General features: G+C 37.8%; 2 protein-coding genes across 7 annotated transcripts in view; one reads left to right on the plus strand and one right to left on the minus strand.

Moving 5' to 3' along the window:
• The window catches only part of LOC112043141 (uncharacterized), a 30,163-nt gene extending 19,546 nt beyond the window's left edge, over positions 1–10,617 (plus strand). The window contains exons 4-9 of one of the 4 annotated variants that reach the window (XM_052885871.1): positions 4,306–4,442; positions 5,065–5,218; positions 7,043–7,188; positions 8,118–8,326; positions 8,926–9,161; positions 9,768–10,617. In XM_052885871.1, the coding sequence (XP_052741831.1) occupies positions 4,306–4,442; positions 5,065–5,218; positions 7,043–7,188; positions 8,118–8,326; positions 8,926–9,161; positions 9,768–9,920 (1,035 nt within the window). In that variant the 3' untranslated portion in view covers positions 9,921–10,617. The remainder of the gene's footprint in view (positions 1–4,305; positions 4,443–5,064; positions 5,219–7,042; positions 7,189–8,117; positions 8,327–8,925; positions 9,162–9,767) is intronic. The other 3 variants (XM_052885872.1, XM_024078427.2, XM_024078428.2) reach the window with 3 other exon arrangements.
• LOC128198802 (uncharacterized) lies at positions 7,033–23,174 on the minus strand. 3 transcript variants are annotated; one of them, XR_008251505.1, is made up of 4 exons: positions 20,080–20,329; positions 13,986–19,595; positions 12,678–12,780; positions 7,156–7,171 (listed from the first exon to the last, which is right to left on the minus strand). XR_008251505.1 is itself a non-coding variant. In XM_052885870.1 (2 exons), the coding sequence occupies exon 2, from the start codon at positions 19,558–19,560 to the stop codon at positions 14,002–14,004; it is 5,559 nt and encodes a 1,852-aa protein (XP_052741830.1). In that variant the 5' UTR covers positions 19,561–19,595; positions 20,080–20,330; the 3' UTR covers positions 12,932–14,001. The 3 variants fall into 3 exon arrangements, 1 of the variants encoding a protein (XP_052741830.1); XR_008251506.1 differs by lacking the exon at positions 13,986–19,595 and having other exon boundaries at positions 7,033–7,171; positions 20,080–23,174; XM_052885870.1 differs by lacking the exons at positions 7,156–7,171; positions 12,678–12,780 and having other exon boundaries at positions 12,932–19,595; positions 20,080–20,330.
• Between the last annotated feature and the right edge of the window lie 57 nt (positions 23,175–23,231).

Here is a 23,231-nt window from a genome sequence, read left to right on the forward strand (position 1 = left end):
ATAATATGTCGACAGATGGCTTAAATAGGCGTAAGCCGTAAACAGATAGGTCACAGTAGATATAACAAGGATAGGTCATACGTTTTCACATTTACGTGCATGGACCTATTTTATAAGATCAAGGTTTACGTGTTTCAATTTACTTAAAAGATACAGCTAGTTGTACTATGTTGTGACACCGCACTACAACAAACCTTATAAAATTTAGTAAGGTTCATCGAAACCTATATAATATAGGTATTAGGCATACCTATTAGTCAGACTTACCTAACATGATAAACTGTCAGTCAACTGAAGATTACGATCACGTTTACTAAGTTAAATAGTTATGTATTTAGTTGGTTTACTGCCGAGGTCTCGTCGGTTTTTTATAGAAACAAACCTAAATTTTTACAAAATGGGATCAATTCGGCATGTCTGCCTACAATCTTTGTCTCGGAGGTTTTATTTTCACCTTTGCAGTGTGAGTTCTCACCCTATTTCTATGAAACTAGCTGTAGGCCCGTGAAGGCCTCATCTGATTGATTGCCAACTTAGACCAGCTTGGCTATACTGGTTTACCTCGAGAGAGATGATCCCGATAGCATGATTTACTTCTCAGTTAAAATAGTGTGAAACGTTAAAAACTTTATTAGCGTGAGTTAGGACTTGGGATAGTTCTTGTTGACTACGAAATGACGATAGATGGTGCTATTCACAAGGCACAAACGTCTATGTGATACATTTTCGTGTTGCATTTTAATGTTACGACTTACATTATTTTTGACACAGAACACAAAAAGAAATACTTCTTACTATTACTACTTATATTTATACTTATATTATACTGGAACTAACGACACGACGATCACCATTTTGCAAAACATCATACTAAAAGCGCGACAATAGCGACACCTCCCTCACCGGACGATAAGTTTGTGGCACTAATTAGGGTGAATGGTTATCAATTTATTATAGACAACAAGGTGTCTAGTGGAAATTTCATCGTAATTATATACTTTTAAATACATATCTAAGGTGTTCATACTGTGACGATCGTGTAACCGTAAACACGAATTTCTAACGTATTGAAATAGTTTTGCAGTAGTGCAACTAGATGGCGCTGTTTCAATTCCTTAAAAATTCGCGTTTACGGTTTCGCAATCGACACAATTATTGGATTTTGGAAGACCTTAGATATGTATTTACGAGTATATAATTATGATGAAAACATTGAAAACTGCCACTAGGCACACAGACTAGGTATACCTACTATAATCTTGGTAATGATAGTCAACTGAGAATGTTCCGAATAATAAAATAAACTCGTTGATGGTTTACTTTCTGTTTGTTTAGCGTTGAATTTTCGTCTGCTTTGTGAGGAAATGACATTGTTTACAAAAGGAGATGATCGGTATTCTCGCCTCGGTACGTTCACAAAGATTTTCTTCTCACCAGTAGGTATCGTATATGTTCATACCTACCTTTAAGGGTCAATGGCCTGAAATAAACATTTTTTTTATATTTCTAGAGGGGACGTCGTCAGATGCATAGAACACATGTTTACATGATGTCTCGATAGTGTTCCCTATTCGAACCTTCGTGAACCTGACAATATCCCGTATAATGAGATTTGTCAGGATTGCTTCATTTAGGTAATATATCCTTACCTAATAACTTCCATCTAACCAGCATAAACCTACTTTATATATGACACTCGGCTGTAAAATACCTAATAGTCGTTCGCCACAACCTGAACATGATGGATCTTCTGTGATTTTCATTATATTAAGCAAACAATGTCCAGTTGTCACGCCTTAGCAAACGCTAGCTGCTAATAGTGCTATATTGGTTCTCATATGTAACAGTTTTGTTACATAGGAGAACCAATATAGCAAGCACTGCTACCATCCAAATAACTACGTCATCAGCCTTTTCATTGTCGTTGTTCCCTTCAAAGCTATATACTCGCATAGGGTTAAATTAAAAATTCATCCATCAGCATGTATTTTTTACTTATTTTTTCTTAACTTGTATATTGATATACAAGTTACGAAAAAAAATACATCTGCGATTATTTTACAGAAGATATTACAAGACGGCACACTCATAAAAAGCTTTTTATTTTTCCTTCGTATTCAAAATCCATATCTTAACCATTCTTTGTCCATCAAATAACATATGGCTGCGACAATTTCGAAAAGTGACCCAAATGGTTGTGGCCCTATGTGGTCACACCACTATAAAATAAACGTGGAATTTTGAAAACATAAAGTTAAAATCTTTAACGGTAGCCTGGTTATTGTATGCAAATTGACATGTGTTTACAATCCGATAAACAAAGCGGCTGAGACATATAAACAGTAAAGTAGGAAGGCAATAAAATACTTGATCTTTGATACGAGTCGTTATTTTTTTTGGTGTGGGTGCATGTAGGTATAAGTTTTTTAAGTAGTTGTACTACTTATGACAATGTTGGAACGTACGGACAAAACAGATGCTGCAACTTGCTGAATGCTGAGATCATCATCATCATCATCATCATCATTAATAGTCGATGGACGTCCACTGCTGGACATAGGCTCTCCCTGCAACCCGCTTTCCGGTACGGGGTCGCCATTCCAGCACCTTTGGACCCCAACGCCTATCGGCTCTTCGAACTATGTGGCATGTGTTGAGGAAACAATACAATATTTCACTTTGGCAACACTCTCTTTAATCTATGAACCACTCCTTCTGTAATGTCTACTCTGGTAATGTCGGCCCTATCTAATACCTAATACAGAATTAATCAAGTTCCACTTTGTTTTATTGGACTACAAGTCCTAACAGCATGCCCATTACCACTTCAGCTTCGCGACTCGCTGAGCTATATCAGTGACTTTATTTCGTCTGCGGATCTCCTCATTTCTGATTCGATCACACAGAGAAACCCCAACCCCGCTGAGTGACTTTGAGCGTTCCAATAAGGCCCATAGTTAGCGACCAAGAATATTGAATATTGGAATGCTGAGATATCAGTATTTTATTTGGCTAAAGGCTCAGATGTCGTTTGGCAGTTATTTTAAACGAGTATAGCCAAAGATTTTATACTATTTGATATATTAACGCGTCGAAACTGAGGCAAACAAAAGTGGCTAATTGTCTTAATTTAGTCGCATTAGTAAACAACGAAGATTAGATTTATTTGTTTATCTTGTCCCACATCTCCCTGCCTATCCCATTTAAGAAATGGCGTCACGAATAACTGAATAAGTAGGTAAATAATTCAACAATTTTACAAATCATCGCTGTCAATTTACCAACAATGCCGATTATGGTTTACGGTCTTGAGTACCGGAAGACGGTCGGAAACCAAATATAATGATAATGATGTGACAATTTTTAGACAAAAGTTTTCTTTTGGCACTGTATCTTATAACAGTGACGTATAATAAGAAATGCCGTTACAATAACAGTATGGAAAGCGTATGGCCTATACAACGAGGCTCCCCAGATATACTATTAAATGCGGTAGACCGGTATTATAGTGGAAACTTAGACATGTAAAATACTACTTTGCGATACTACGAACTGTGTATTGACAGTGAGGTCCTACTCCACTATCCTAGAGGCGATATGGGTCAGTTGGGTGTGGTATTTTACAGTAAATACCAGAGTAACTAAAGACTCAAGATGTATCTACCCTGGTGTAAACTTTAAACGAAGGACTTATCTACTAAGAAATGCCTATCTACCTACAAATTCAAAATTCATTTATTTCAAGTAGGCTCAGTTTACAAGCACTTATGACACGTCATTTGACTATTTGTAAAGATTCTACCACTGGTACGGAAGGCTGGTTCTTTTGAGAAGAAACCGGCAAGAAACTCAACAGTTGCTCTTTTTAAAAAAAATCATACAGTATTATAATTTACAATTGAAGACAGATTACAATTTCTTATATATAGTTTTACTTCCAGTGTAAAGGTAGAAGATGATCCAATGGCCTCCAAGCGCTTTTATCTTTAAGGAACTCATCAATGGTGTAGTAACCTCGACTAAGTAAATGTTTTTAACACATTGCTTAAAGCTATGCATTGGCAGGTCCATCACAGTCTTGGGGATCTTGTTATAGAAGAGTACACCCAAACCTACAAAAGATTTTTTTCCTCTTGGGAGACATCGTACGTATGTGAGATATATGTGAAATTACAAGCTTTCATTTTGTAAAAATAACATTTTCACAGTTTCACTTTAACCGATTATAAAGACGAGGTGTTTTTGAATTTACTATACTTTATGTAACTACTTACTTATATTCAATTTGAACGATGTTTGCCGCAGGGCTTCGTGCACGTTCGAATCTGGTTCCCGCAGTTCCCAGGGGTGGTGATGCAGTCGGACCAGGAGCTCATCATCATGTGCAAGCCTCCAGAGCCGACCATCATAGAGAACAAGGCAGCTGGCTTTGCTGGTAGCTTGTGAGTATACAGAACTATAAATAGCACGTTTCCTAACCCCGGTTTTCCTTTACATACGTTAGATCTAGATATATATTATACTTAATAATATGTTGAATGAAAATAGGTTCAAGATAATGAGGGATATTTTTTCACAACTCCCTCGATATGGGTATCAAATGAATGGGCTTGAAGTAGCTAGTAGAATAATAAATACTAGGACAAATTTAAAATCCAGTATGGGCGCAACCACTGGAAGTTTTTATTTTTTTTATTTAATTTTATTATGTAATTTTGTTTGAAGGAGAAACGTATGTCTTGTATACAAGCAGGGCATCAATTACATTACCAAACTAGCTGACGCCGCGCGGTTTCACCCGTTTTCCCCGTTTTCCCCGTTCTCGTAGGAATATGGGGATAATAATATATATCTTCAATAAATGGGCTATCTAACACTGAAAGAATTTTTCAAATCGGACCAGTATTTACTGAGATTAGAGCGTTCAATCAAACAAACAAACTAACTAACTAACTAACTCTTCAGCTTTATAATATTAGTATAGATTAGTATAGATACGATACCTAATTACATAACAATTACGTTAATCATAAAACAATTACAATATATAATTAACTTATATAGAAAACTTTCCAGTCCTCACGGCGCGCGCGTGTCCGGTGTGGTGGAGGAGACGCCGGGCCGCCTGGAGTACGAGGTTGCCCTGTACAAGGAGGCCCCCCCGGTCTCACGCCACTCCAACCTGTCCGTGGACATGCCTGTCGACCAGGTAAATACTGTACGTACTCTTTGTACATACATGTTCTATTGCGAGGTGCTTGTCGGGCGTGGTGGAGACGTCGGGCCGCTTGGAGTACGAGGTAGTACCTATACAAGGAAGCCCCCAGTCTCAGGCCACTCCAACCTGTCTGTGGACAGGCCTGTCGATCAGGCATGACCTGCGTGGCGGAGACACTGTGCAAAGAGGCCCCACAGGTCTCGCACCACTTTAACCTGTCTGTGGACATGCCTGTCGACCAGGTTAATACTGTAGGTACTCTTTCATTTCTACATATATGATATATTGCAAAGTGATTTTCGGGCGTTGTGGAGACGCCGGGGCTCCTGGGAGTAAGAGCGGGAGTAAGAGCTCTTTATGATACATAGGTAGGTGTTCTATTTCATTCAGTGTACGAGTATGTATGAAATGAAAAGTAGTTATAGTTACCTCGTTGACAGTGTAGCGTATCCATAGTGATATTTAGTTTCTAGCTTATCCACAAGTTGATATTGTAAGTCCCATGCACATGTCGACGTTGACTCTTGAGTTGAATATTTTTTTAGTGCATTATCCCAATGCATTTTGTAAAATATAAAATCAGTAAAAGGTAATCGATGAACACGTATTTCTTTTGCCCTCACCTTCTGCTACACACGGCAAAACAGCAATGTGACTACAAAAGCATACAGTTTAAAATATTTGCTAAGTACCTACGGCATGTTGCAACTTCAGAACGCTCTAGTTTGGCGTTTACTATAGCTTGTAACTGCCTCTGTTTTAATGTAGTGATTAAGTGTATCGTTCTCTATTCATCCATCGCAACGAAAGACAAATGCTAGCCATGGTAGCATAGATCAAGTTCCCTTTAGTTGAGATAGAAGTAAAGACACGTAAAGTCTTCGTTGGTCGGGTCATTACACATAATTAGATGAGTCATTGTTATTACCTTAGGCCACAAACTTATTAGCATCGTCTAAATTGAAAATGCACGTAGCTTTAAGCTCTTTACCATGTTTAAAGTAGGTAGCTAGGTACCAATCTATCGTACCTAATGACCTACTCCGGACATTGTAAGGAGCTTTTCCTCGAAATGTCAGTAGATACCCACATACACTGTTATTTCTTGTTGAATCATAAAATAGTTAGGTTTAAACTTCACCTATTGCACATATTTTAGCACTTTAGGCATCTTTAGTTAATTGTTCTAATAAGTAGATATTAGCGTTTTACCAAGTACAAAGGTACTTAGAGAACTACCTATAGAGGCAAGTAAAGTTTGTATTTAAATATTTATAGTCTTTAAAATGTATAAATGTTTACAGATTTTTGAATGAGCACTTAATTTTCAACAGTTTCCTGTTTAAGGCTACACAAGCACATCTATCAAACCAAATAAGAGACAAAATACCTAGGTACATAGTTAGTTACTTTTGTTGCGGACGAACAATTCGATTGAATTTTCGGGTAATTTCTGTGTTTCATTGTTGTCCGGTAAACGTAAACTCGAATTTATAAGGAATTTAAACAGCGCCCTCTATAGTGGCACTACTGCACAACTGTTTCAATTCCTTATACATTCGCGTTTATGTTAACGCGATAGTCACAGTATGAAAACATTGAGAACTGATACGCACACTGGTCTCAGCAGTTTCAAACTGTGTAATGACTATTGGACTACAAGCTTCTAAAACCACCTATCCACCACGATTAGACTTGGCTAAGCGACTAGATGGTGCTGATAAGACGTCTTGTGGGTCAAATGAGCTATGATTTTAAGGAGGCGATCCCTTTGTCATTTAAAGATCAAAGTCCCAAGTTCAAAAAAAACCTCTTACATTCCAGGCTGTACCAATTGGCACAAAACTTCAGCTGCGAGCTCGCATCAACCCCGACTCTGCGTGGCGCCACATAAAGCTGCTGGAGGTGGCCGTCTCGCCTGACCCGGACCGACCACACGCGCCTGGTGCTGTTCTATTGGTAAAAGATGGGTTAGTATCATTTTTTTAAAAGAGTATTTGCCATACCTTTCAAATATACCCATTCCCCTCCAACTAGTCGGGAAAGACTGCACTAGGTGAATCGACAATAGTCCAGAGGGGCGGGGAACAAACCAGAACCCTTCGGTGATAAGTCCGCCCGCTTTAACGTTAACACTTTACTCTGCTAACTGCGTGTCCACGATTTCATTCGCACAAAAGTATTCCTAAAGGCTTCCTAAATAATGGGTCCAACACTCAAAAAATTTTTCAATTCGAACCAGCACTTTCCTGAGAATAGCACGTTTAACCAAGTAATCAAACTTTTCAGCTTTATAATGTTTGTAGATATTTATAATGATGAATCAGAAGTGGAAGTCAAGTCCTACCGTCTAATCACTATCGTCTTATCGCTATATACTTTGGAGAGTGTGGACAAAAACTCTACCTGATTGTTCTTTCTTCCCGTTTATCTGATCTGGTATACGTTGGAAACGCTGGCCCCTTACGAAGAGGGTATCCAGACAACTAAACATTTGGAAAATCGTCAAAAGTACCTAAGTTAAAGTTTTTGGTGTTTTATTTTAAGGGATTTACTGAACCGATTTTAAAAATTATTTTGTCACTAAAAACTTAAAAAGCCATATTACTTGTGAGAGTCATACGCTATATTTTATCTCCATATTCTCACGGGAAAGGAGACTACGCAGGTGAAACCGCGGGGCGTCGGCTAGTACATACATATAGATTTATACCTACATATAGGAATTCAGATTTAATTCAAAACCTATCCGTATTTTAATCACTAAACGTCGTATGACATACGTGCGCTTTGATAATTACAGCCTCTGTTTCCTTACCATAGTTCTAGCCTACGGCTCGAGCAAGCAATATCGCCTCGGCTGTAAGGTACCTACTCTATCTACATATTTCGATTTCAGATGCCGGAACCGAGATTTCGCCTCAATCATCCCGCACCAACCAGCGCGGTACCGCGAGCGACACAACGAAGTGTTCCTAGACTTCGAGGCGTTCCTCCTGGCGTCTATGAAGGAGCGCTCCACACTTTGGATACACTCGCAGATCAAAGCCTGCATGGACGTTGCTGACTGCCAGCCGGATTACTGCCTAGATTTGTTTGAACCTTCAGGTGAGTTCATCCAGATTTAAAAAAAAATTTGGTCAGTCGAAAATTGGCTGGAGTAGCTAAGTGGGCATGCTCATCGTGCTCATAGAGTTGGATCCGCGCTAAATAGATGGCAACTGGAAAATGTTGCTCTGTCTAGTCTAGATTAATGTTCTACGTAGGGGTCAGGGGCGTAGCTAGCGTCGTATCAGCCGTATCAATGATACGGGGCCCCCGGACTACAGGGACCCCTTACGTGTAAAGGAAAAATTTGTAAAATTTAGATAATTCACAATCTCTTTTTTTTCCTGGTTAAGTTTCCCAAATATTTTAAGCGAGCATTTTTGTGCCTTTTTGAGAAATCTTTACCGTTCATTTAGGCGTCCCAACTAATTTTGATACAGGCCCCCTCCAAGACACGCTACGCCACTGGTTGCTGTCGGGTAGTCTCACAGGCTTCACGTACCGTACGTACATACGTAGAACTATGTGTAAACAATATTCACCGCGCCACGAAACAAGACCCGTAGACGCGTCGATTATGTCTTATTGGCGATCTCATTGTCAGATTTTAGCCGCGGGACTTTATCGTGGCGCGGAGTCTAAGTATAAAATTTTGACAGGTCACGGTCGGCGCAGAAGATCGCTGCCTGAATCCAGTTCGTCGTACAACATAACCAGCTCCGCTCTGGTCGCTGACAATGGCACCACACCGTTCACGAGGTTCAAAGAGAACCTGGAGTACACAGTTGTGATGCCTGGAGAGCTGTTCCACCGGACGCAGTTGGAGGGGAACTGCGCTACCTCCATGATGGTTGCCGTCGCATTGGGAGCGTTACTGTTCATGTCAGCATTGCTGGTAAGTAAAATAAAACTACCTTCCAGTGGTGTGCACAAGGATTTTAACTATGGTAGGCGTACAAAATGAAGAATTCCTTCTTCAATACAAGTTTATAATGAGTCATTAGGGTAGGCAGTGTATTTATGCATCTATGAAGTGCAGGCCAATGATGCTTTAACCAAACTGAAGTTTATTGAAGTCATGTGTCAAACTCCTTAGTCCATATGGAACATAAACACTTTGAGGCCTCCTAGCGCAGTGGTATGCGCGGTGGATTTACAAGACGAAGCTCCTGGGTTCGATCCCCGGCTCGGCTGATTGAGATCTTAATTGGTCCAGGTCTAGCTGGTGGGACACCGTGGCTAGTTACCACCCTACCGGCAAAGACGTACCGCCAAGCGATTTAGCGTGTGTGGATTTTCATCATCCTCCTAACAAATTAGCCCGCTTCCATCTCAGATTTCATCACCACTTACCAATACCATCAAATGAGATTGTAATTTGTAGTCAAGGGCTAACTTTGAAAGAATTAAAAAAACTGACAAGTTTTCAGTTTCTTTATAATTACGAAGATCTGGGTATCACGCATGCTTTATAATTATAACAATTTTCATTTTATTTCAGATGTGCTATCTGGCAACAAAATTGAATTCAACGATGCTCAAAAATAGCAGCCTACACGCGCCTTCAGGAAAAGGTTTCGAGCAAATACTACGAGAACTGGCACAACATTCGTTGCCCGAAACGGGTTATACGGGTCGACCGACCGTGCAATGATTTGAATGTATATATTTTATTATAATAAAATAATAAGGTTTATTGAATACAAACGGATCAATAAAACAATATAAAAGACGTCTGTAAAGTAGGTATTTTATTGTACTTTATAAGTTTATACTTTATCGGCAATTATCTATATATATTTACAAATTATTTAATTTAAAATGGTTGTTTGTTTACGCGAGCCACACACGATCAAGTATACTAAGTAGTTTACCTAAATATTTACTTTTCTAAACCATACCCATAACCATTCATAGCATCAATAGCTCAACGGTAAGAGCGGTCGGACTTACCGCCGAGGGGTGGTGGCTCGATCCCCGCCCTGTTGGTCTATTGTCGTACCCACTCCTGATACAGTCTTTCCCGACTAGTTGGAGGGGAATAGGAATAATGACCATATTTAAAAGATATGGCAAATATTCTTTTATCAAAAAAAAAAATACCCGTAAGCATACTTTGGTATTTTTTTCACTAGGTACCCACATCCCTAAGCGCGCTGCAACTTGACGGTAAACTTGATCATGTGTGTCTGGCGTTACATATGATGTCAGTGGCGGATTTACCCTAAGGCTCAGTAGGCCTAGCCTAGGTCAGCCAGAAGGGGCAGCAATTCGTGACAAAAAATTTGGGAATAAGCAATGAGTAACAAAATTTCACCATTATAACAATAATTTCTAATTGTATAACGTCCATTTTAAATGTATTATTTAAATATGGAATCCAATAACCTCGAAAAATATCACAAAATCGATTATTTTGGTAAAAGGCAAATTCTTTAAACAGTCTATTAAACATGTAATGGGTGCTATAAAGGGGCGGCTGGTACGAATACAATGGGGTCGAGGGCGGCCAAGAGTTTAAGTCCGCCACTGTCTGACGTCATTCTAAATCCAATATGGCAGACTACTGCTCCAAATGTTAATGATTTCCCTAAAAGGGACATCAACTGAAAGGGTTTAGGTACTAAGACGAATATGAAAAATAATATGATGTCACTCTTATGCTTGGTTTAAAAAATCCAATCGTCTATAACAAATTGATTTATCGCTAAAAATTAGGTACATAAATGAGAACTAACAAAATCTTGATTTAGGTAAAATAATCTCTTTTATACACGAAACTTAGAGTGATTTAAATACTAATTTATTTAGTGATCAAGGTTGCAGCAGTAAATTGGACAAGATTAGTAGTGTGTATTTGTGAAATTTAAGGAATTTTCCCACATTTCATTATAATAATAATATTAAATATATTGTGACACAGAATTAAGAATGATACAGAATGAGTCTTACAAGCAGCGTGGTGAAGGCGGTGAAACCCATAAAAACTTACAAACTTTTTTCATAATTTTGTTTTTGAAAGTATTTCAAAATTTAACACTAACAACAATTACGTAAAATAATTTAATAATCATTAATTACCAATAAAAAAATACTTCATCTTAATTCTTTAGTTTATGTGAACAGTTTTTAAAATATTTAAAAACATAAGACGCCTTTTTTTTTGAATAATATTGAAAATTAGGCTGATGCGACACTTCGTTTAGGTACTACTTACTGACTCGAGAATACATGCGTTTTTGAATTTTGTATTTGGAACGCCTACGACACCGTCATGTTTGAGAACGAACTGAACGAACGAACTGTACGAACTGAGAACTTTATCTGCCTATTATTCTTTAATCTGTGTATTGTGTACAGAAGTAATGACTACAATACTTAGCGTTCCACATTGTTACCCTTGTAGGTAAGCTAGGTATTTAATATTTATATTTTACATAATTACATAACACAAATAAGTGTTTAAGTTATACGTATTCATTCATTCATAGCTTATGACTGAAAACATGCAAGTACCTCTTAATGTAACTTAAAATTTTTCAGTCATGACCATTATCGAAATTAATAGCATATAAATTAGAATAAGTTAATAACTTAAGTATTTATTTTTATATAAAAAATAAATTAGATTAGGAAATAATTTATATAAAATTATTATAATATAGATAACGATAAGTTAGACGTGATAAATATTAAGATATTTGATACATTTAAATTCTGAGAAATCTTTATTCATTGTGATTTAATTAAATACAAAGTATTGGAAAATTTACTCACCTATTTTTTTTTTACTCGTCGGCCTACTTAAATACGTTACATACCAGATTTATTAATTTCATCATCATCATTATCTACCCATATTAGACTCACTGCTGAGCTCGAGTCTCCTCTCAGAATGAGAGGGGTTAGGCCAATTAGTCCACCACGCTGGCCCAATGCGGATTGGCAGACTTTACACACGCAAACAATTAAGAAAATTCTCTGGTATGCAGGTTTCATCACGATGTTTTTACCTTTACCGTTTGAGACACGTGATATTTAATTTCTTAAAATGCACGCAACTGAAAAGTTGGGAGGTGCATGCCCCGGGCCGGATTTGAACCGACACCCTCCGGAATCGGAAGCAGAGGTCATATCCACTGGGCTATCAAGGCTCTATTTTATTAATTGACCTAACTTAATTCAATAATTTTAATAAAGATACAACACGTCTCCGATCCTACTCATAGGGTTATTGTAGGTAAGCCTAATTTCTTCATAAAATGAGCATTTACACAATTATGCAGATAATATATCTGTTGTGGCGCTTTGCCCTGATTGTTTAACCCCATATAGTATAAGCCTGAGAGCTATAGGGCCAGCGTCAATTAAATAAAAAAGAATTGATAGATATACACGTTTGAGAACTCACATATTTTAGTAGATTGCCCAGCATGTAGGTGTGTCGAGGAACTATGATCTGCTCCGCATGAAACTTCTCTCCTAATCTAAGGTTCTATCACCACAGCTGGTTTCTGGAAAGTGAAATAAATCCGGGCAAACACAGCAACTCGATACTGTGTCTGCCGGCTGTAACACTGACCTTCGAGTTACTCTAGGCAACTAAGGTAGTGTTGAAGCCCTAGATATAGGTTGTCCTGACCGTAACTTGTTATCTACATATGATTCATGAATTTATACTTTGTTACAGGGGTTAGATCCTATAGTTTCCTACATGACCAATTTGGGGAATCGTTGAACGGAGCGCTCCTACTTCCTTGTCTGTCAATGTCTGTGGCCCTTAAGGCAGTGGGATTAAGAACGACTGTGGACTTATGAGTTCTGCCTTTGCTTTCCTCTGTACGGAAAGAACTGTGGTCTCACGGAACTGCCACGACTCTCTTCCTTGGTGGAGAGTAACTGTGTGGACTTATTTGGGGACTAGGTTGCCGTGGTTCTTAATCCCTTTATATCTAGAAGAGATAATGTGGCCTGCGATACAACCTTTCTAACTTACCGACCCATTTGCTGTTTATGCAGCGGATGCGGGGCCCGTTCTCCCATTCAGCGTTTCTGCTCAATGAGAGAACGTCGTAAGTAGGGATCTGCATGGATCCCAGCCGTCCGCGACGGCGTTCGTGGGTCCACTTCTACCGGAGACAACGGCCGCCAATCTCGGTAGAAGAACCAACAAAGAAGCCCAACATGGCATACTACATTCTATTTTACCCTAATATAAAGACTTGGGGGCGGGACAATTTCACTCATCGGTATCTTTTCTTAGTGTGCACGGCCAACCTGGCTAGGCCCATTTCTCTATTGTGGGTCCCTTTGAACTGATTGTATATGTTTAAGGGACCCTTGGTTACCCCCCCAACGCGTGTATTATAATTAGATAAATTCAATCCCTTAAAATCACATAAATCTCTGGAAGTATTATGATTAACTTGATACACATTTAAACCTTTCATATATTTAAAGAATATTAAGGGAGTAGTTATAGGAAATATCACTTGTGAAAAATTATGAGAATCAATCTATAAACTAGGGACTCACATTATGATTGGAGTTCAAGCTGCTACCTGCTGCACTCCGGATCACCGACAAAGTGAGGAATCCAACCGCAACAGTTAATGTTATAGTTCAAACTGTTGTACACTTCCGACGATGCGTTTAGAAACTTACCTTTAATCAAGTACCTTTGACAAGTTACTAATCTAGAATACGTTCGGAAACTTACCTTCGAATCTCAGACTTCAGACTTGGCAACCCTGTTGACTTTGTCGGACACTCTGAGTGCTATCCTCTGAGCTCCTCTGGGCTTCCTCGATATTACTATTAATTTTCGTGACATCATTCACGACACTCCCCGCCAAAAACGAAGTAACTAAATTTTGCGTCCACTCTCTGATCCTTTGAAGGGCCCTAGCAGCAGCATCTCGCTTAGGTCTAATATTTGCAGACTGGTTAGTAGGTATGCTTTCTATAGCGGACTCTTCTATTTGTTGAGCCTGTGTAGGTAATTCCTCATTTTGTAGGATGACCTTATCAATACTTTCAGATGAGTTACTTTCTACTTCTTGGATGGTTTCTGTTACATCTTCAATGGTATCTCTTTCGAATGAAACTTGGAAACTCTTTTCTGGAGAAACCGTAGTATTATTATCAGATGTTGGTTCTTCTAATGTAATATATGTTTGTTCTTCATCTAACTCCAGTGGATATAAGTGAGAAATAGATCGGGTATAAACGGTTTCCCCTACTTTAACCTGAGCTACTCTAGAAAGATCATCTTTCCCTTTGATGAGGTTTATTATCTTTCCCACCTTCCAGCTTTCTCTGTTCTTGGAATCCCCTTTTATTTGAACTATTTGCCCTACTCGAGGGTCAAGCTTCGAGGTAATCCTTGGTTCCTTATGAGAATGTTGGTATCTTTCTCGTAGGCTTAAAAGATAACGATTTGAAAACATTTCTTTAAATTCTTCTCGAATCTTAAGTGCTCTTTTCCAACATTGTATAAGATCCTGTTTCCTTGAGGTACCTGGTATTGAAGAATCTGTCTCTGTAGCTTCTATTGATATACAGTTACCTGATGTTAGGAAATCTGACGGTTTCAATATGTGTTCTATTTCACTATCTACGCAGGTGAGGGGCCGTGTATTTACTACAGCTTCAATCTCCCTTACTATGGTGTTAAATTCGTTATCCTTCAGAAGATGTTTTTGTAATGAACGCTTCAAGCAATGTTTCACAATTCCCACCAAACGTTCATAAAATCCGCCGAACCATGGTGTGAGAGCTGGTATAAATCTCCATTGTATTTTGTTCTCTATACAATATGGTTGTGTTAAAATTTCTGAAATTAGTTTAAATTGTACGGCATTGTCAGATGTAATAACCTTTGGTAAACCTCTGGAAGCTATCATTCTTCTTAAAGCTCTAAGGCCTTCTTCTGCTGTAAGGTCTTGTACTACTTCCAAATGTATAGCTCGTATTGCCAAACACGTAAAAAGACAAATCCATCTTTTCTCTGTACTCATACCGTTCTTAACTACAACTGGTCCAAGATAGTCTAAACCAGTGAAAGTGAATGGTGAACTGTAATTAACCCTTTCAGATGGTAAAGCTGGTGTTGGTGGTAACTTATAAGGTCCTCCACCGTGTTTAATACATATAGGGCATTTCCTTAATATTTTCTGAACCTGACGTTTACCCTGTGGAATCCAGTATGACTCTCTAATTATACTCAATGTGTGATTAGCACCTACATGGTAATTCTCATTATGAGTCTTTGTAATTAATGTATTTGTTAAATCCGAATCTTGTGGTAGTAGAATAGGATATCTTTTGTCAAAAGACCAATTGGTATTCTTCATTCTTCCTCTGCATCTTAGTATTCCATCAATATCAAGAAATAAACCCAAGTTCCGGCTTAAATTAGTTTCTTTCCCTTGAATCTCATTTTTAAAATGTAAATTTTGTATCTTTCTTATTTCCTCTAATTTACTTTGTTCCTTCTCATCTGTATCATTTATTTCTGTCTCCTCATTACATCTCATAGAACCCGCTTCTGTTGTTCCAATATCTTCTTCCATTGTCTCATTCGGAAGATCCTCCCCGAGCGAAAGAGAAGTGACCGTAGGTGCTAACTGCGGCCATACTTGTGGTACTTGTGTTAAAAATTCTGGGCCTTCTAACCATCTCCTTTTGTTCTCTAATATGTCCGATGGTTTTGTTGCTATATCTGCTGGATTTAATTCTGATGGTACATGTTTTATAATTAATTCCTTGTTACTTTTGATTTCTTGAATTCTTCTTGACACAAACGGTGTTAAAAGTTTAGATGATTTATACCATTCTATGACAATTTGACTATCAGTCCAAAGGAACTGTTGTGTTATTTTTATAGGAAGATTCTTAAGAATGAATTTAACAAGTCGGCTTCCAATCAGTACTCCTAATAGCTCTAACCGCGGTATCTTCAGATGATCTTGATCCTTTATAGGTACTAGTCGGGATTTACCCATTACATAATTTTTCTCTTTCCCGTTTACTATATATACTACTGCAGCATAGGCTTTAAGGGAAGCGTCTGTAAAACAGTGTAATTGATAATTGTGGTCTTTAGGGCTTGCTATGTAGCATCTGGGAATTGAAATCTTGCTTATTACCTCTAGTTGCTTCTGAACTCTTAACCATTCTTCTGCCATCTGACTTGTAAACTTAGTATCCCATTTAGTTTTAGTTTTCCAAAGTTCTTGAAAAAATAGTTTAGCAGATAAACTGTATGGCGCAGCGTAACCGCAGGGGTCGTAAATAGAAGCGATCACTTTAAGTACTTCTCTTTTGTTGTCAGCTGAAGTGTTAACGTCAAACTTCAATTGCAGTGAGTCTCTTTCTAAATCCCAATTTAAACCTAATATCTTGATTTGTTTCCCTGTAAATTTATCGTGAATACTTGACATAAATTCTTTAGAATTCGAGCTCCAGTCTCTCAGATTCATGGACATTTGTTCAAATGTTACTTTTAAATTCTTGTACAAATTTAAAGCTTTCGACGTTGATGACGTTCCAGTGACTAGATTATCAACATATATATTTTTAGCCATATCTTGAATTTCTGTATCTGTGCTTCTAGATAAATGATATCTTATCGTCGCGTTTAGCAAAAATGGGCTACTTATTATGCCAAATGGTACTCTGCAAAATCTCATACAAATGATATTATCTTCTGTGACAGGTTTCGTCAAGTCCTTAAGCCAGAGGAATCTAGTCACATCTCTGTCCTTTTTGTGCAATGCAACTTGTAAAAAAGCCTTCTCTACGTCTGCTGACAAAGCAACTGTGTGTACCCTAAACCGTATCAATAACCCGGTTAAGTCTTCTAACATAAGGGGTCCTCTATATAAACACTCATTCAAACTTTTGTTATCTTTTATCTTTGCTGATGCATCATAGACAATCCTTATAGGTTTCCCTTTCTGTTGAATACAATGATGTGGTAAATAATGTATTGGATGACATTCTTTACGAGTCGGGTGTGATAATATTTCTATTATACCTTTATTGGTCTGTTCTTTCAAAATATTGTCATATTCTCTTAAGCTCTCTAAATCTAAACGTTTTAATAATGAGGTTAGACGCCCTACTGCTAATCCGTAATTCTTGGGTAATAACGGTGGATACTCTATCCATGGCCACGAAACTGTATATCTTTTATCTATAACTTCCATATTCTCATTGAAATTCTTAATTGCTTCTTCTTCGCTGCTAGTTCTAGGTGAATCAGTAATCCCAAGGGATTCTAAATCCCACAACGCGTTCATATCTCCTTTGTCCAAAGGTGGATCTGGTCGGTGTAGTCTAGTATCGACACAGGCCTGAAGATAAGTGACTGCCGATAGCTCGTCTCGTGGACTGGAGTCCTCTTCTCCTGATACTATCCATCCTAGGTGGGAATCTACCAAAAATAAATTTGGTTTTATTTCTTCTTTGTCTTTGTTAATAATATTAAAATAATAGTTGTTTCCTATTAAAATATCTACACGTGTCGATAATGACCCATCGTCTGCTAGAATAAACTGATCTCTTCTTTGACCTAATTCTATGTTAGGACAAGGAATATTTTGTGTTATATATGGTATGACATTTGTATAAATAGTTAACATTTTATTAGTTCTCGTTTGAAGTTCTAATCTTACTAAAGGACTGTTTATTTCTTGTGGTGTTTTCTGTCCAAAGGTGAAAACCGAAAGTCTATTGGTCTCTTCAATTGGTAATTTTAGTTTATCTATAACAGATTTTCTCACATATGATCGTTGACTCCCTGAATCTAAGAGTACACGGCACTTTATGTCTCTACTGCTGGTTCCTCCCGTCTTGAGAAAGACTATGGCTGTTTGGAGAAAAACTGTGCCGGTCGAGTTTATCTGTGACATAACATTTGTGTTATCCGCGTTGTTTTGTGATGACTCATTCAACCTCTTTATTCTCGAGGGAAATTCCTTATGACAGAGAGCACGATTATGAAGATCCTCGGTCCGACAGTGCACACAATATCCTTTCTTTTTACACTCCTGTCTGGTATGTCCTTCCATGAGACATAAATAACATCTACCTTTTAATCTCCTCTGTCGATCCTCTGCAGTCGGATAAGCCGTACATTGATCATTAAAATGAGCTCCTTTGCAGAAGACACAGGGTGACCGTGGTTTCTTTCCATTTCTCTCCTTCTCAGAGGATTCGAGTTTCCGTTTATATCTCATTCTATTATTATTATAGTTGTTCCTATTCATTTCGTATACCCGTCTATTACTATCGCCTTGATTATCTCTAACCTCATTCCTATCTCTGTAATTGTAAGTTCTCTCTCTGCTTTGAAACTGATTTGCTACTAGCGTTTGGGTGGTGTAGCTTTCTTCTGAAGTGTTGTTGGATATCCTGAGAGCATCTTCTTTGGCCGAAATTATTTTCTCTAAACAATTTCTTATTTCACTGATGGAGTCGTTGGCTAGTTTCATCTTCATTTCATAGATTATCTCTTTAGGAAATTTTTCCATTAACAGGAACCGTAAATGATTGTGATCTATGTCTTCGCCTAGTGAATGGAGCACTCTTAGATGCCTTTCTATATTGTTGAATGTTTCCCGTATTCTAGTAATATTCACATCGTTCGAAGCCTTTATACGGTACAACGCAGCGTAGTGTGCATCAATGACATGATTCTCCTTCCCATACCTGTTTTTCAGAGTTGCTAAAGCTATATTATAATTTCTGTGAGTCGTTTCTAAACCCTCTACCAACTTACTCGCTTCATTCTTTAGGGACGCTTTCAGATATAGTAGTTTATCTACCTCTGGTATGTTTCTTTGATCTATATTTGAGCTAAATTGATCCCAAAAAGTAGCCCAGTTGAGGATATCACCATCAAATTCAGGTAATGATAATTTGGGTAATCTTGCGTTAGGATTAGCTTCTTTATTTATGTTTGTAGTTTGTTCCTTTTCCTTAATCTTTCCTTTAATCCTCACGTTAAGCTCGCACAACACATCTTCTGCCTCTAATTGTACGGTTGAAATTTCTGAGATATCATCGGTTGCTTGTTCGGTACTCAGTCTGAAGTATTCTATCAACTCAGCTGTTAGTCTTGTAAGTAACGTTTGTAATCTTGACGCAATAATCTCCGCTTCTTGGATTACCGCTGCTAGATTCTCAGTAGTAGTATGCTCAAATGTTACCATGAGAGTGGACGCATTCTCAATTAAAGTACGTAGTTTTTCCTTTCTTTGGTGTAGTATCGTCAATAACCCCTCCATTACTTGTCAACTTCCGGTCTGATTGTGTATATATTCTGTTCAAACAAATACCCAATCACTTACTCTCTTTACAGTACGACATTGGTGTTGGTATACCAATAAATCTCCAAACAGAGAATATAAATAATTTATAGACAAATAAGTAACTAATATTGAAATAAATTCACCTAGACTCTACCTACATAAATAGTAAACTATCACGTGTAGCTCGGCTCGCCCCATGGTCTCAAAAAAAATCTTATTAAACAATGTTCGGATTCCTACTAGATGTGTTCAGTGTAACCTTACATTAGATTCATAAAATAAATTTAAATACAACTCTCTTCTACTGAGATAATGTCACTAGTTACTTTTGCAATTGTCACCGGCTGACATGAAATGGTTACTAAATGATGAAATTATCTGCTTCATATCTCCTTGGTCAAACCAACTAACGCTTGTTAACATAACTCCTCTTAAATTCTCATCAGAACCTTGAACACTGTTTATAACATATATATATATATATGACATACCTACCATTGAAATCACAAGTCTTAAATAAACACTGATAAACACTCTTTAAACCGTTTAGTTGTCACTACGAATCTTTCGGATGCAAGATCAAACTAAGTTTTGAAGAACTTCCCTTGTATCTTACATCGGTAATAGACCGCGACTGTCTTCACTTTATTAATTATACGTGTTGTTATTACTTATTTTCCCTTATAATTATCACTTTCAATTATCCTTTAAAGTCGCTTGATGAAATTTACAATGTAAATAGTTTGTATCTGTCAGTGTCAGTTGTCAAATAAATCTATGGGCGCGATATGATATGTCATGATGACTTGTCGGTGTCAAACTCGGAAAAAAAAACCATAGATCGATAAAACTCCGTAAATATAATCTCTGTCGTTGACTCGGGGGGTGCAGGTTCGAATCCGATCTCGAGCCTGCACCTCTATCCTTCTTTTATGTGCAATTTAATTGTGTTACGAATTTTAATATCACGCTCCTCAAAAGGTTGAAAAATCCTGCACACTCAATGATACTTTTATGATCCGAATAATAGGCTACATATTTATCACACACACACATGCACAATTAGTTTTCCCCTACTTTACGCGCTCGAAACCCACCAGCCCATATTGGGTCAGAGTGGCGGGCTAAGACCTGATTTTCTCCACTGACCTCTCATTTTGAGAAGAGACTCGTGCTCAACCGTGAACTGAATATGGGCTGTTAATGATGAATGATGAACTATAGATCAAATTAGAAATTTATATACTTGCATGTGATTTAATAACAAATAATTTAGATTGTGATAAATGTAGGTTAATTTATATACATTATTTCTCATTATTCCTTAATATTTGTAAATGTTCACTAATAAACAAATAAATTATAATTAAACTTCGCGGTTTGAGACATAATCTTGAACCCCATAAACACTTGAGCCACACGGTCCAGTTTAATATTAAATAACATATTGCATAATAATAATTATTAATATTGTATAATATCCTATTCCTACTCAAGACATGATATATGGATACTGAATCCTACACTGTCTATGAATCTTTTCTCAGCTTTCATACCAATATTGTCTTCTTAAAATAAATGATTTACTCACTAATGCCTATATCATCCCTTTCTCACTTTATATATATATTTTTATTTTATTATTATTATTGTTTTGTTTTTTTTTTTTTTCTTTTTTAATATATTTCTTAAGTCTTACACTAAACCATATCTATACTGTCAGCTTATTATGATGCCTCACACTTCTTGAATGTACCCCGTACCAACAACCTTAAGTTTGATTGGCAAAGGAAATTTTCTGTTCTAAATGAATCATACATTGCATATTCTAGTTCACAACCCTATGTCTGCCACTGTGTACTGTGATATATTCATAAATATAAATTTATTGATTCTTTCTACTTTATTAGTGTATAACTTGCTATCTAAAATCTATGAGTTCACAAACATTGTCAACTTTGTCAAACCTTATCTCTCTTTTACTTCAATAGTAAGTAATTAGTTACTGGTGTTCATAGAATAGTTATTATCTGTATCCCAGCACCTCCACCATGTGGCGCTTTGCCCTGATTGTTTAACCCCATATAGTATAAGCCTGAGAGCTATAGGGCCAGCGTCAATTAAATAAAAAAGAATTGATAGATATACAAGTTTGAGAACTCACATATTTTAGTAGATTGCCCAGCATGTAGGTGTGTCGAGGAACTATGATCTGCTCCGCATGAAACTTCTCTCCTAATCTAAGGTTCTATCACCACAGCTGGTTTCTGGAAAGTGAAATAAATCCGGGCAAACACAGCAACTCGATACTGTGTCTGCCGGCTGTAACACTGACCTTCGAGTTACTCTAGGCAACTAAGGTAGTGTTGAAGCCCTAGATATAGGTTGTCCTGACCGTAACTTGTTATCTACATATGATTCATGAATTTATACTTTGTTACAGGGGTTAGATCCTATAGTTTCCTACATGACCAATTTGGGGAATCGTTGAACGGAGCGCTCCTACTTCCTTGTCTGTCAATGTCTGTGGCCCTTAAGGCAGTGGGATTAAGAACGACTGTGGACTTATGAGTTCTGCCTTTGCTTTCCTCTGTACGGAAAGAACTGTGGTCTCACGGAACTGCCACGACTCTCTTCCTTGGTGGAGAGTAACTGTGTGGACTTATTTGGGGACTAGGTTGCCGTGGTTCTTAATCCCTTTATATCTAGAAGAGATAATGTGGCCTGCGATACAACCTTTCTAACTTACCGACCCATTTGCTGTTTATGCAGCGGATGCGGGGCCCGTTCTCCCATTCAGCGTTTCTGCTCAATGAGAGAACGTCGTAAGTAGGGATCTGCATGGATCCCAGCCGTCCGCGACGGCGTTCGTGGGTCCACTTCTACCGGAGACAACGGCCGCCAATCTCGGTAGAAGAACCAACAAAGAAGCCCAACATGGCATACTACATTCTATTTTACCCTAATATAAAGACTTGGGGGCGGGACAATTTCACTCATCGGTATCTTTTCTTAGTGTGCACGGCCAACCTGGCTAGGCCCATTTCTCTATTGTGGGTCCCTTTGAACTGATTGTATATGTTTAAGGGACCCTTGGTTACCCCCCCAACGCGTGTATTATAATTAGATAAATTCAATCCCTTAAAATCACATAAATCTCTGGAAGTATTATGATTAACTTGATACACATTTAAACCTTTCATATATTTAAAGAATATTAAGGGAGTAGTTATAGGAAATATCACTTGTGAAAAATTATGAGAATCAATCTATAAACTAGGGACTCACATTATGATTGGAGTTCAAGCTGCTACCTGCTGCACTCCGGATCACCGACAAAGTGAGGAATCCAACCGCAACAGTTAATGTTATAGTTCAAACTGTTGTACACTTCCGACGATGCGTTTAGAAACTTACCTTTAATCAAGTACCTTTGACAAGTTACTAATCTAGAATACGTTCGGAAACTTACCTTCGAATCTCAGACTTCAGACTTGGCAACCCTGTTGACTTTGTCGGACACTCTGAGTGCTATCCTCTGAGCTCCTCTGGGCTTCCTCGATATTACTATTAATTTTCGTGACATCATTCACGACATCTGTATTATAACTTGCCACCATAGATGTAGGTAGTTAGGTACCTAAATC

Source organism: Bicyclus anynana, chromosome 15 (genome assembly GCF_947172395.1).
Source record: "Bicyclus anynana chromosome 15, ilBicAnyn1.1, whole genome shotgun sequence".
NCBI lineage: Eukaryota > Metazoa > Arthropoda > Insecta > Lepidoptera > Nymphalidae > Bicyclus > Bicyclus anynana.

What these genes read in the sequence shown, in the direction of transcription:
- LOC128198802 (XM_052885870.1), bottom strand. Translation starts at nt 19,560, where the DNA reads ATGGAGGGGTTATTGACGATACTACACCAAAGAAAGGAAAAACTACGT.